The sequence below is a fragment of the Chiloscyllium punctatum genome, chromosome 14 (assembly GCF_047496795.1).
Source record: "Chiloscyllium punctatum isolate Juve2018m chromosome 14, sChiPun1.3, whole genome shotgun sequence".
NCBI lineage: Eukaryota > Metazoa > Chordata > Chondrichthyes > Orectolobiformes > Hemiscylliidae > Chiloscyllium > Chiloscyllium punctatum.
The window spans coordinates 39,046,477-39,061,690 of NC_092752.1; the positions used below are offsets into that span (position 1 = coordinate 39,046,477).

General features: G+C 40.3%; 1 protein-coding gene across 1 annotated transcript in view; it reads right to left on the reverse strand.

Annotated features, from left to right (window-relative positions):
• The window catches only part of adad1 (adenosine deaminase domain containing 1 (testis-specific)), a 98,418-nt gene extending 83,589 nt beyond the window's left edge, over positions 1-14,829 (reverse strand). The window contains exons 1-2 of the mRNA XM_072584204.1: positions 14,779-14,829; positions 1,172-1,347 (exon numbers count right to left, since the gene is read on the reverse strand). Coding sequence (XP_072440305.1) covers positions 1,172-1,346 — 175 coding nt within the window. The 5' untranslated portion in view covers position 1,347; positions 14,779-14,829. The remainder of the gene's footprint in view (positions 1-1,171; positions 1,348-14,778) is intronic.
• Positions 14,830-15,214: the final 385 nt, after the last annotated feature.

Genomic DNA, 15,214 nt, shown 5'->3' on the forward strand with positions numbered 1-15,214 from the left:
GTTCGATGTGCTTATTGATTGAATCTGTGGATGAATGCCATGCCTCTAGGAATTCCCTGCAGCTGCAACATTCAAGAGATTTGAACCACATAGGACAGGCTGGATTGTCAGCCCACGCAGATGCAAAAATCTATAGGATTCTTTGCAACAAGTCACCAAGTACCCACTGACCGCACCTTGCAAATCCAGTATCTCCACAACATAGGTGGTCAACAGCAACAAGCACATGGAAAGATCTCCTTCCAATCACAATGACTTGAACGCTTAACTGCCATTCTATCACCGAGATAAGATCCATGAATTCCCTAACCAATAGCATTGTGTGTCCCGTTGCCACGGTTACTGTACTTATTCGAGGAAAACTGATGACTGACATTTAAAGGCAGCAAGAATAGGTATAAATACAATCTTGCTGGTTATAGATATAGTGAAGAATGATTTTTTTTTCCCAGAAAATAAATGCTTAGATGAAATATCTAATTGATAGAGAATAAGAGCTGGTGTTCAGGTGAATTGTATGTAGATTAGATTAGATTACTTACAGTGTGGAAACAGGCCCTTCGGCCCAACAAGTCCACACCGCCCCGCCGAAGCATAACCCACCCATATCCCTACCCCTACATCTACATCTACATCTACCCCTTACCTAACACTACGGGCAATTTAGCATGGCCAATTCACTTGACCCGCACATCTTTGGACTGTGGGAGGAAACCGGAGCACCCAGAGGAAACCCACGCAGACACGGGGAGAACGTGCAAACTCCACACAGTCAGTCGCCTGAGGCGGGAATTGAACCCAGGTCTCTGGCGCTGTGAGGCAGCAGTGCTAACCACTGTGCCACCGTGCCGCCCTTTTGAAAGAACAAAAAAATTATGATTCCCCATGCCTCGCTTAGTCAAAAATAAATAAATTGAAAACAATACACTGGAAATAAAGAATGACTTTTCCAGGCTTGAAGCATAACAGTTCTTCTATTCTTTCCCACAGATTGCCCTAGAACCTTCACTTTGGTTACTTTAAAAAACATCCTTCAAAACTTCCTTAACACAAGAGCAAGAAACCTTTTAGATGGTATACTGGCATACAAAAAAGGATAATGATTTCCCTTTAATGTGAAGGCAAAACTGTTCAAAACACAAGAAAATGAAAACTAATTATTTTACCACACCTGAAATTTGAATTACTCTGGATACACCAGAGTCTAAATCTTCTGCAGTTCCGCCCTGTGGTGTAAAAGTTACATTTAGTGTTTGCTGTGATGGTTTTGGAGGAATATTCTTTTTCAAAATTTGAGCAAAACTAGGTTCTCCTGAACCCTTACGCCACGCGCTGTCACTGGACATTCTGAAATAAAAGAAAACAGCATGAATTAAATAAATAGCAACATTTGTGAACAGTGTTTGCACATAACTTACTGAAAAGGAAACCAAAGTACACAACCTTTCTTCATTTGTGCATGCTTATATTATCATCTGTGTTGGAAACATTTAAGCATGCTGGGTGTATTTAGCCCAAGGAAGCATATTGACAATAACGATGTTTGAGAATTTAACAAGAGCTTCTCTGATGTCTCAGCAAACTTATTCCCCAAATTGGGAATGCTGTTATTTCAAAGATAAGCTCAACTTTTTAATGTCCAAATGCAATGGTTTGTAACAGTAGATTACATTTTGACAAATCAGGCCATTTTCATAGCAGATAAAATGGAAAATTTAAAAATTGCTCCTCTCCCATTCCATGCTGGAACGCGCATTCTGTACAATAATGAAAACACAACTTTACAGCAATGAGGAAGAAATTTAGCTTTGTTCTTGTACTTGCTCTTTCAAAGTATGGTCCAATTTAATCCCGCAGCCCAGATTTTTCCAATACCCTTGCAAATTAATTCTTAAGTGCATGTTTCGACTGTTTTCTGGAAGTTACGATGACACCTAACTCCACTATGCTTTCAAGTACTGCCTCCAAATCTTAGAACATAGAACATAGAACATAGAAGAATACAGCGCAGTACAGGCCCTTCGGCCCTCGATGTTGCGCCGATCAAAGCCCACCGAACCTACACTAACCCACTATCCTCCATATACCTATCCAATGCCCGCTTAAATACCCATAAAGAGGGAGAGTCCACTACTGCTACTGGCAGGGCATTCCATGAACTTATGACTCGCTGAGTGAAGAACCTACCCCTAACATCAGTCCTATATCTACCCCCCCTTAATTTAAAGCTATGCCCCCTTGTAATCACTGACTCCATACGTGGAAAAAGGTTCTCACTGTCTTGAAGAATGTTTCATATCCCCTCAAATTCATTTGGCAATAGGTTTAAATTAATGCCCTCTGTTAATCTTACCATTTGCCAGAGAAAGTAGTTTCTTTACTAAAGCCCTCAATTTTGAATAATGTTATTAGAAACCCTGTTTTAATCTCTCTGCTCCAAGGAGAATTCAGGTCGTTCTGCTATAAAGCGACATTTGTGTTCCTCTGCAACCTCGTGCTATAGAAAATTGTGCTGTAAAAGATAACTAATAGAAAATCGCTTTACTCATCCAGTAGAAAGTTCACGTTATCCACACAACGTCCACAACAGCCAATTCCCTTTGAAGAAATGTGTATTATTGCATAACAACCTGTAATGCCACTTTGTCCAATTCTGCTCATAACTGAACAGCTTTTTTCTGGCTGTAATCCTTATAAACCTCCTTTGACCCACTCCAGGGTCTTGATAACTTTATTGAAATGTGGCTCCCAGAATTTTGAACAGTCAAGGCCAAACCAGGTGACAGTTAAGGCCTAAGGTGTAAACATTTTGCACGTCTTCTTTATTTTTGATTTGGAGTCGCCAGTGTTGGACTGGGGTGTACAAAGTTAAAAACCACACAACACCAGGTTATAATCCAACAGGTTTATTTGGAAGCACTAGCTTTCAGAGCACTGCATTTTCATCAGTAGATTATACCACCTTCACATATGTCATCAGTTAACGCACATCACTTTACAATTTACCATGTGCATTATCCTTTCTACATAATCAATAAACTTTGAAATTGTACTTCATATAATCAGGCCTACATTATTTAAATATTCCAGGAAAATGAATGGTCCTAATACTGATTCTTGCATTTTTCAGATGGAAAAAAAAGTTCATTTCTATTCTTTTGGTTATTATTCTTTTTGTCGACCCTGATGCATTTTGTACGGTGCAATTGCCTGTAACATGCAAAGCAACAATTTTCACTGCAACTCAGTACTTGTAACAACAATAAAATCAACTAGTAGCCAATTTCACATACAGGTCATATAAAGATGACGGTGGCAGCAACGTAGGGAGTGTTGAGGGTCCTTAGCCTGTATGCTCCAGTCTGACTGCACACTTTGTTTCTCTCTCCTTTTTCATTGTTTTCTCTCTTTTGCTTATTTCATCTTCTGACGTTGTGGGGCAGCTGGAACAGTGTCAGAGAGTTGCCAGCAGCAGCAGCGATAGTGGGATCAAAGACACCTGGCTTCAGTAGGCCCGGAGCCTGGACTCAGGAACTTGGTGGGCTGTCAGCTGTGGTGGAGCTTGGTGCCTGGAAGTGTCGTGGAAGTGATGTCCCGGTGCAACTGCAGTCTGCTTGAGGGACTATAATACTGAGCTGTTTATTTTCTTTATTTTTCTAATTTATTTCTAAGATCCTGTACCCTAGGTACCTTTGTACCTAAGATGATGCCTTAAATGATAACTTTGCAAAGTTATCACTGCATCCGGGTGAGTATGTGATACTAAACCAATTCTAACTTTACTGTTAATATCATGTGTTTCCATTTCAAAAAGAAAAAGAAGTTTTTTTTGTGATAACAAATGCCATACTTTATTACTTTTGTAAGTCAGTTACTTCAGAAAATTCAATTAGTTTAATCACCATTTACCAATAACAGGCACATCTTGGCTATCTTTTACTTCCTATGCAACTCCATGCCACTTAACTTTAAACTTGATAATCAACAATTTTTCTCCCACTACTAATATTACGTTAATTAATGTGTGGTTATTATTCTTCTCCTGTCTGTGAAGAGAACACACTATCTGCAATCTGGGGTAGCATTTGGCATTGATGCCGAATTTGTAATCCAGAGAGCTGCGGATAAAGTTCCCAGCACAGTAGATGATGGAATTCAAATATTTGGAAACAAATGTCTGATGGTGACAATCATGAAACCAGTTTAGATTGTCACAAAACACCACCTGGTTCATCCAGACTTGGTCTAGCCTATATGTGATTCCAAACCACAGCAATGAGGTTGACTCTTAACTGCCCTCTGAGATGGCAGTTGTAAACAGTGGTATCGGGCACCAATCAACAGCTTTAAGTAAACATATTCACGGAATTATACCTTACTCTCAATATCCCAGACAACAGCATCACCTTCCTGTCAGCAGTGTAGACTCAGCAGAGGTGATGGCACAGAGATATACAGTTGGATGGAAGCTGCCTTAGAAGTCCCCAACATTGATTCCAAACCTCTCCCATTATACTGGGTTGAACATGGGCAAGGGAACCTCCTGCTCATTACCACATATTGCAAAGGTGGAGTGGGACCCAATAAGAGGGATCTGGATGACAATGTAGGATGCATGGTTAGTAAGCTTGGGGATGACACCAAAATTAGTTGTATAGCTGACAGTGAAGAAAGTTATCTAAGATTACAAAGGGACCTTGATCAATTGGGTCAATGGGCTGAAGAGAGGATTTCAATTTGGATAAATTTCAAGTATTGAGGTTTGGTAAAGTGAACAAGGGCAAGACTTATACAGTTAAAGGTAGGTTCTTCGGTGGTATTGTTGTTCAGAGAGACCTAGGGGTTTAGGTACGTAATTCTCTGAAAGTTGCATTACCACAGACAGGGTGGTTAAGAAGACTTTTAGCATGCTTGCCCCTATTGCTCAGACCATCGAGTATAGAGGTTGGGACATCATGTTGAGGTCATACAGGATGTTCGTGAGACCACTTTTTGAGTACTGTGTACAGTTCTGGTTGCTCTGCTACAGGAACAATGTTATTAAAATGGATAGGATTCAGAAAAGATTTACCAAGTGGTTGCCAGAACTGGAGAATTTGAGTAGTAAGGGAGAGGCTGGAGAGTCTGGGACTTTTTTCACTGGAGTGTAGAAATTGTGGGATGACCTTATAGAGGTTTATAAAATTATCAGAGGCGTAGATATTTTTCCCAGCATGGGATAGTTCAAAACTAGAGGCATATATTTAAGCTAATAGAAGAAATATTTAAAAGTCACACGGAGAGTGGTTCATGTCGAATAAACTGCTGCAGGATGTGGTGGATGCAGGTACAGTCACCACATTTAATACACATTTGGACAGGTACAGGAATAGGAAAGATCTAGAGGGATTTGGGTCAAATGCAGGCAAACGAGACTTGTTTAGTTTGGGAAACTTGGCCAGCATTGATGAGTTGGATTAAAGGGTCCGCTGTAAGACCCTAAGAGGGGAAATCATATTTGACATCATTGCACCAATCTGTCTTCCATAGATGCATCTGTTCATAATAGTGTTGGTAGGAGTGATCAATGCATAATCCTTCTGGAGACAAAGTCCCATCTTCGCACTGAGAAAACACTCAACGTTGTGTGGCACTGTCACTGTACTAAATGGAACTGACTGAATAGATCTAGCAACCCAAGACTGGGCATTCAAAGGCGCTGTAGGCCAACACAATCTGCAACTTCATGGGCTGGCATAACCCCCTTCTCTACCATTACAAAAGAACCAGAGGATTCTGGCTCAACAAGGAGAGAAGGATGGTATGTCAGGAACAGCACTGGGTATACCTAAAAATGAGGTGACAACATTGTGAAGTTACAAACAGGACTATTTGCATGCCAAACAAAAACAGCAAGTCTTGGACAGAGCTAAATAATGTTACAACTGCTGGATCATATTCAAGTTCTTAAGTTCTACTACATCTAGTTATAAATGGTTGAGGACAATTAAAGAACACACTAGAGAGGGCAACTCCTCAAACATCCTTAATAATGGCAGAGCCCAGCAGATCAGTGCAAAACATAAGGCTCAGCAACAATCACAGATGGTTATCTCAGCTCCAGGACATCTTTACAGGAGCTCTGCAGAGTAGTGCCCTTTGTCTAAGCATCTACAGCTGCTTCAATGGTCTTCTCTCCAATCAGGTTAGAAGTGGGATGTTGTTGATGAATGCATAATGTTCAGCACCATTTGCAGCTCCTCAGACACCAAAGCAGTCCATGCATAAGGCCTGATAGCTTAATACTATCCAGAACAAAGCAACTTGTTTAACGAGTACCACACCCACAAAATTCACTCCTGCATAATTACCATTCAATGGCAGCAGTGGGCAACATCTACAAGGTGCATTGAAGAAGTTCACCAAGGGTCCTTAGACAGCACATTTCCAAACCAACAACCATTGCCAACTAGGACAATAGCAGCTAATGCATGGGAAGACCTGCAGGTCCCCCTCCAGGAAACTCACCACACTGACTTGTAAATATAATCACTATTCCTTCAGTGTCACTGGGTCAAAATCTCAGAATTTCCTCCATTAACAGCATTCAGAATGCACCTACATCTGCTAGACTGTAGCAAGAAGGTAGCTCATGCCAGTGCCTCAAGGGTAACTAGGATAAGCAATAAATGTTGGCCTGGTCAGTGATGCCCACATCTTGTGAATGAATTTTTAAAAAATCCTCCAGTCCTTCATCAAGATTCTGCATCTAAGGGGAATTGAAAGATCATATTGAGAGCTCTGCTGCCTTTATCCTCGCTCCTGCCAGTGATCTAGTATAATTTTCATCTAGGCAACATGACTCAGCTCAGTTATTTTTTAAACTGAAAATCTTCTTTTGAAACACAACTTCTTAGATTTTCTAGTGATAGCTGCGATTATGCAATGGTTTTAAGCGGTGCACTTTGTCCTTTTTTTAAAAAATAAAGTAACGTCTGTTCCCAGCCAATAAACAGTTTGTGAGGCTTTGTGTTTTTTTGAAGTTGGAACATGAGGGGTAGGGTCAAGCTCCCATGGAATCAGCATTTGCTGGGGTCTTGAAGCTGAATGTGGAAGCTATTATTACTCTCTGTCACAGCCAGAAGCTTGGGTTTTCTTCCTACTGCTAGAATTGCATGCAAGACAACCTATTTGGATTGGGTCAGGCTTGGAGGGCCGAAGGGCCTGTTCCTGGGCTGTAAATTTTCTTTGTTCTATTTCATTGAATTTGCCTTTTCCCAGGGTCTGTTTATAAGATATTCTGTTAAACTTTCCAATAGAGTTAAATTATTCCAATTCTTCATTCTTTTGTTTGTATTTTACCCATAGAGTAAGAATAAAGTATGTTTTGCTTCAAACCTTTGACCAATTGAATTCTACCTGGAACACAAGGCGTTACACTTGCCTTTAAAATTAAGAGAAGGTTGGTGTCAATGCTATCTTCTTAATATATTTTGAGGGGATTTGCTCTGATCCATAACATAGCTGTTACTTTTTTCTGCTCATCGATACTTAAAAAATATAAAATTCTAACATTTTTGTCTCAACTTGCCAGCATTCACTTTCAAAAATACATCTGCACATTAGAATATACACAAAATAAGCTGACATTATAAAGTAGAACAAATTACTCAGCAAAGGTAAACACAGCCATTACATTTTTCAGTTTTGCGTTACATCATCCAATTGACATTTTTTCCCCCATTTACTGAGTGGTCCAAAGATTCTTGCACAATAGTACAGATGATGGAATGGACCCAATAAACATGAACCAGTTCTACATCATTATTATACACGTGTAAAAGTGGAGTTCAACTGACCCATGACTTGGTTTTGGGTCTAACTAAAAGTATTCAAGTAGGAGGATGGAAGAACATAGCAAGTTAGGCAGCATCAGGAGGTGGTGAAGTCGACGTTTCGGGTATAACACTTCTTCAGGACTGGGTATAAGTGGAGATGCAGATAAAGAAGGTGGGGGAGGGGGCAGTGCGGTGGGGAAGTGAACACAGGTAGAGGGTACGACCTAGTTGGTCGATGGGAGGAATGAAACTGGTTGGTGGCCAGAAAGAAGGATCGATCACACGGATGATCCCTGGAATGGTAGGCCTAACATACGATGAACGACTGAGGAAGCTGGGACTGTATTCATTAGGAGTTTAGAAGGTTGAGGGAAGATCTAATAGAAACTTACAAGATAATGCATGGCTTAGAAAGGGTGGATGCTGGGAATCTGTTTCCATCAGGCGGAGATATTAGGACCCGTGGGCACAGCCTTAGAATTAGAGGGGATCAATTTAAAATGGAAATGAAGAGACATTTCTTCAACTAGAGAGTGGTGGGTCTGTGGAATTCATTGCCACGGAGAGCAGTGGAGGCCGGGACGTTAAACGTCTTCAAGGCAGAGATTGATAAATTCTTAATCTCATAAGGAACTAAGGGATATGGGGAGAGTGGGGGTAAGTGGCATTGAAATACCGATCAGCCATGGTTGAATGGCGGAGTTGACTCGATAGTCCGAATGGCCTTACTTCCACTCCTACGTTTTATGGTCTTATAGAAGAATGGGAGGTAGAGAAGGGGTTGGAAGGGAGTCCAGTAATGGGAAAGGAGGTTATTTAAAATTGGAGAACTCAATGTTGAGCTCTCTGGGCTGTAGGCTGCCCAGGCAGAAGATGGATGTTGCTCCTCCAACTTGTGGACTGATTCATTGTGGCAATGGAGGTGGTCAGGATGGTCATGTTGGAAAGGGAGTAGGAAGGGAAATTAAAGTAGGCAGTCACTGGGAGGTCAGGTCGGCCCCTGCAGGCCCAGCTGCAATGCTCGGCGTAATGTTTCCTTAGTTTACGTTTGGTCTCCCCAATGTAAAGAAGACCACCTCAAGAGCATCGGATACAGCAAAATAGGTTGGTGGAGAGGCAGGTGAATCTCTGTCTCACCTGGAAGGACTGTTTGGGGCCCTGGATGGAGGTGAAGGATTGGTATGCCAGCAAGGTTTTGCATCTTTTCTGGTTGTAATGGAAGGTACCCTGGGGTTCGGGGGGGGGGGTTGTTGGTGGGGAGAGTGTCGTGAACCAAGGATTGGTGAAGGGAACAGTCCTTGCCAAAGGCAAAGAGGTGGGATGGGGAAGATGTTCTTGGTGGTGGGGTCTTAATGGAGTTGGTAGAAGTATTTAAGGATGATGCCTTTAATGCAGAGGCTGGTGAGGTGGTAAGTAAGGATAACGGGGGACCTTATCTTTATTGCATTTGGGTGGAGGGTTTAGAACAGTGGAACGGGGAATGAAGCAGTTGGTGGAGGGCTGTCTGGATGATGGGGGCGGGGGGAAGCACCTTGTTCAAAAAACTAAAAGTAGTACTTGTGAAGACGACAGATAACGGAACAGTCGCAAAAGAATTTAATGATTCTAGAAAATAATTAAGAAACTGGGGAAACACTTCAGAGAAATAAATGTCCTCCACTCGAAGAAAAATCAAGCAAGTGGACTCATTGAAGATCTGTGATTTTGAAGGATTTAACATGGTGTTGAGAATAATTTTTGATGCTACTCTGCTTATGAAATACTGATTAATATAAGAGCCTAATGTTAATTTGTCATAGAGCATGTCAGGATTTATACCGCATTATTTATATCTCATTTCAATGTCACAACATGTTAAACGTTGTTCACAATTTTATGCTCTCTCTAATCGTCTGTACGGCGTACTTAAAAGTTGATTTCATTTTTTACGTAATGGTGCTAGTAGGCTAATTATGTCAGCTTCCATTGAGTCTTTGCAAATTATTGTTAGATAATTAAAAGCTATTTTCAGTGCTGTATTTCAACGACAGTAAGCTTTGTGGCCACATCCTTGGTGTGAATGATAGATGAAGGAAAGAGATTTTTTGAGGTTTTTAAAATAACTTATTTTCAAAATATTTCAAAAATTGTACTGAAGATTTGTTTTGCTCTTTACTTTTCTCCATGTGGCACAAATTAAGCATGCTTGTCAATCCACTGAAAATATTATTCATGTAAGTGTTGACTTTTACACGGTGTCCAAAAAATTTACAGTTAAACAAATACACGCACCTGCATATTTGTATATTAAGAGTAATAATTTGCACCCGTATTTTCTCAAACATTGAATCTAAGAAATGAGACAACAAGAGCCCAGAGAAAGTATATTAGGGAGAAAGGAGAGCCTGGCAGGTACAGGCAATGCTGGATGATTAAAGACATTGAGTGTTTGGTTAAGAAAAAGAAGAAAGCATGTGTCAGGTATAGACAGGAAAGATCGAGTGAATCCTTAGAAGAATATAAAGGCAGTAGGAGTATACTTAAGAGGGAAATCAGGAGGGCAAAAAGGGGACATGAGATAGCTTTGGCAAATAGAGTTAAGGAGAATCTAAAGGGTTTTTACAAATACATTAAGGACAAAAGGGTAACAGGGAGAGAATAGAGTCCCTCAAAGATTAGCAAGGCGGCCTTTGTGTGGAGCTGCAGAAAATGGGGGAGATACTAAACAAGCATTTTGCATCAGTATTTACTGTGGTAAAGGAAATGGAAGATATAGAGAATGTAGGAAAATAGATAGTGACATATGGAAAAATGTCCATATTACAGAGGAGGAAGTGTTGGATGTCTTGAAACGCATAAAAGTGGATAAACCCCTGGGACTTGATCAGGTGTACCCTAGAACTCTATGGGAAGCAAGGGAAGTGATTGTTGGCCCTCTTACTGAAATATTTGTATCATCAATAGTTACACATGAGGTGTCAGAAGACTGGAGGTTGGCTAACGTGGTGCCACTGTTAAAGAAAGGTGGTAAGGACGAGCCAGACAACTATAGATCAGTGAGCCTGATGTCGGTGGTGGGCAAGTTGTTGGAGGGAATCGTGAGGGACAGGATGTACATGTATTTGGAAAGGCAAGGACTGATTAGGGATAGTCAACATGGCTCTGTGTGTGGGTAATCATGTCTCACAAATTTCATTGAATTTTATGAAGACGTAACAAAGAGGATTGATGAGGGCAGAGCGGTAGATGTGATCTATAAGGACTTCAGTAAAGCATTTGACAAGGTTCCCCGTAGCAGATTGGTTAGCAAGGTTAGATTTCATGGAATACAGGGAGAACTAGCCATTTGGATACAGAACTGGCTCAAAGGTAGAAGACAGAAGGTGGTGGTGGGGGGTTGTTTTTCAGACTGGAGGCCTGTGACCAGTGGAGTGCTACAGGGATCGGTGCTGGGTCCACTACATTTCATCATTTACATTAAAGATTTGGATGTGAGCATAACAGGTATAGTTAGTAAGTTTGCAGATGACACCAAAATTGGAGATGTAGTGGACAGCGAAGAAGGTTACCTCAGATTACAACAGGATCTTGATCAGATGGAAAAATGGTCTGAGAAGTGGCAGATGGAGTTTAATTCAGATAAATCAGAGGTGCTGCATTTTGGCTTAAAAATGTGTTGCTGGAAAAGCACAGCAAGTCAGGCAGCATCAAAGGAGAAGGAGAAGGAGAATCGACGTTTCAGGCATAAGCCCTTCTTCAGGATCTGATCTCCAGCATCTGCAGTCCTCACTTTCTCCTAGTTGATTTTAACCTACTGCAAATTCTCTTGCAAGGATGCCTTCCTTGAAGAAGCTCTCCTTCTCCTTTGATGCTGCCTGACCTGCTGCGCTTTTCCAGCAACACATTTTGAAGCTCTGATCTCCAGCATCTGCAGTCCTCACTTTCTCCTAGGTGCTGCATTTTGGGAAAGCAAATCTTCGCAGGACTTGTACACTTAATGGTAAGGTCCTAGGTAGTTTTGCTGAACAAAGAGACCTTGGAGTGCAGGTTCATAGCTCCTTGAAAGTGGAGTCGCAGGTAGATAGGATAGTGAAGAAGGCATTTGGTGTGCTTTCTTATATTGGTCAGAGTATTGAGTACAAGAGTTGGGAGCTCATGTTGCAGCTGTACAGGACATTGGTTAGGCCACTGTTGGAATTTTGTATGCAACTTTGGTCTCCTTCCTATCGGAAAGATGTTGTGAGACTTGAAAGGGTTCAAAAAAGATATACAAGGATGTTGCCAGGGTTGGAGGATTTGAGCTATAGGGGGAGGCTGAACAGGCTGCAGCTGATTTCCCTGGAGCGTTGGAGGCTTATAGAGGTTTACGAAATCATGAAGGGCATGGATAGGATAAATAGACAAAGTATTTTCCCTGGGGTGGGGGAGTCCAGGACTTGAGGGCATAGGCTTAGGGTGAAAGGGGATAGATATCAAAGATACCTAAGGGGCAGCTCTTTCATGCAGAGGGTGGTATGTGTGTGGAATGAGCTGCCAGAGAAAATGGTGGAGGCTAGTACAATTGCAACATTTAAAAGGTATCAGGATGGGTATATGAATAGGAAGGGTTTGGAGGGATATGGGCCGGGCGCTGGCAGGTGGGACTAGATTGGGTTGGGATATTTGGTTGGCATGGACGGGTTGGACCGAAAAGGTCTGTTTCCGTGCTGTACATCTCTATGACTGTATTTCTACTTACAAGTATTTGCTGAATTTATCCTTGCCTAAATTTTGTTCCAATATTTTAACAATAGGTTGGCAAAGAGGTGATGGTTCTTTCAGATAATTAAGAAAAATTAATTTTTCCTCCTACTGATTAAGATTTAACATCAAATGTAAAATACAATAACTTGATTAAACTAAACAGAACTAAAATTCTTGACTTAATGAACTGCAAGTCCTAAAAAAGGCAAAAGCTAACAAATAAAACCTCAAGGAAGAATAACACTACTCCCAATTAAGATCTAAGATAGCTCTCATTACAATGGATTCAGTACATTTTGTTAGTGTCACCCAGTGAAACATGACAAATCAATGTGCAAAACTAAATAAGCTAGTGAATAGTTTCAAAATGGATTTTGAAACGGATTTCAAAGTTTCCTCAACAAACCTTTTATTAAAAGCTGCCCCAGCTATTCTAAGTGTTTTATAATAATCTAGTATGGTATACCCAGATATTCAAACATTTGACAACAGTCTGTATAGAAGAGTTGGCACTGAAGTACAAATACTTGATGTATAATTTATTGTAAGCAAGGAGACTTGTTTGATATCTGCTGGAGTGTGTTACTCCTGTCCCTGAGATTGGTTGGAACCTCTACAGCTTTTAATTTACATGAACTTACTTTTAATCAGAGTTCAACGCAAATTGACCAAGAAGCTAAAGAAACATCAGATACAAGAACACCATGAATGCTACTAAAGTTTGATCGTCAATTATTGCTAAATGTCAGTAAATAAAACAAACCAAATGCCGAAGCAATAAAAACAAGCTAGTCATAATTATGCCTAATCTCCACAGTGATTTGGTCAGATCAGTACTAGGTCATCAAGATACAGAAAAGGCATTCAAGTCCTGGAAAGGCAGAATCAATTAAGACTGCTCCTGTCATTCCTACATATGATTACTTGCTGAATTTATGCTGGCCTAAATTTTGTCGCAATATTTTAGCAATAGGGTGGTAAAGATATGGTAATTCATTTAGATAATTAAGAAAAATTAATTTTTTTCCTCCAAATAATTACAATTTAACATGTCAAAATGTAAAACCCATAACTTGATTAAAGTTCTTGACTTAATGAGGTGCAGGTTCTTAAAAAATGGCAAAAGCTAACAAATAAAACTTCAAAAGTTGATTTAAGAGGTGGAAAAAGTAAGTAGTGTATTACATTTGAATACAAATCCACAAAAGTTAAGTTCAGGTCTGATTTCAACATATTTTCAAGGCATAATCAGTAAATAAAAGTGTACTCTACAAATGAAAACACTAGAATTTAAAGGGGCATTGGTTAGGCTGTGAATTTCATAGATAGATTTTTTGATAGATTAATTAATATTCGCAAAATGGCGCCCCTTTGATTGCTAAACTGCTTACAACATTGAAGCTATTTACCCTATCTACAAAAAGATAAATATGTAATTCAATCATCAATTTTGTACATTCTCTCTTCCACTAAAACAAAGAACTATTGTGGGCTAGGTCAACCAAAATTTGTTTATAAAGAATTCGTAATTCTTGACTTTTCAAAAGGAACATTTTAAGAGTGCAGATTTTCAAAAAGCTGATACCAGAAGGAAAACGTGTTACAAAAGTTAAAAGTGCGAGACGGTGAAAATAAACTTTTAGGAACAGAAAGCTAAGAGTCGGGACCATTAGATATTTTTAATTGGTCAGGGCATATTTTAGTGATGTAATTGTGTAGTGCATCTTAGGGAAAAAAACGGTTTTATATACTTCACAGGTTGCTTTGGATACTGAAAACTTGAGTGCAAACGAATTTCCCAAAAGTGTACCAAATTTAGTGCCAAAAATGTTTTATTTTCACGAAGAGCATATGTCCTTAAAGAACAAGAATCTGGTTTGCGATGTCCGTCATAGCTGTTTCTAAACGTGAGATTAGATGACCAGTTTACTGATTTTATTTCTAACCATGATATCCCCTGGATTCCGACCCTAAGACACAGCTTGCCAGCCTCGCGGTGTAAATTGCAGATCGAGAACGTGGTAGAAGGTCATAATTACTGCCCTAACCTTGGACTACACCATAACGGTATCTCCACAAAACACTCTTTCAAAAAGTTTCAAAGACAGAATGGTTTTGCACCAAAGGTGCAGTGTACCTGACATGCGATGAAGGCTACCGTGCTCAGAGTGCACATGTCACACTCACACAAGCAGCTGCATTACAATTATCATTTCCAAAAAGCTGATTAGTCACTCACTTCGCCGTTACTCTCGCGCACCCGCCGTTACAAAAGGCCGTTATCCCCAAAGGCTCGAGGGCTTGACGCGCATGCGCCGTTCATATCCAGCGCCTTCAGCAGCCGCTTCCCTAACCCTGATAACTGGAGTGCGACTGTGTTGCTGGAGTGACCAGAACATCTTTTTAGTCTGACTTCAGAAAAGAAGAAGAGAGAATTTGTATGCTGGAAAAGGAGTGCAATTCAGATTCTAATAAGAATGAGCAATTTAAGACAAAGTATGGAAAAATTCAACGAACTGTAATCTAACAAATATCTATCGCATCAATATGATGGTTTGAGTCGCGATAACTGCAGATTAGTGGATGGTTCTGTGTATGATTTAGCAAAATTTCCTAGATGCTGGAGGTCCCAACGGATTGGAGGTGGAATTGTTGATTGAAGAAATGGGGAGAGA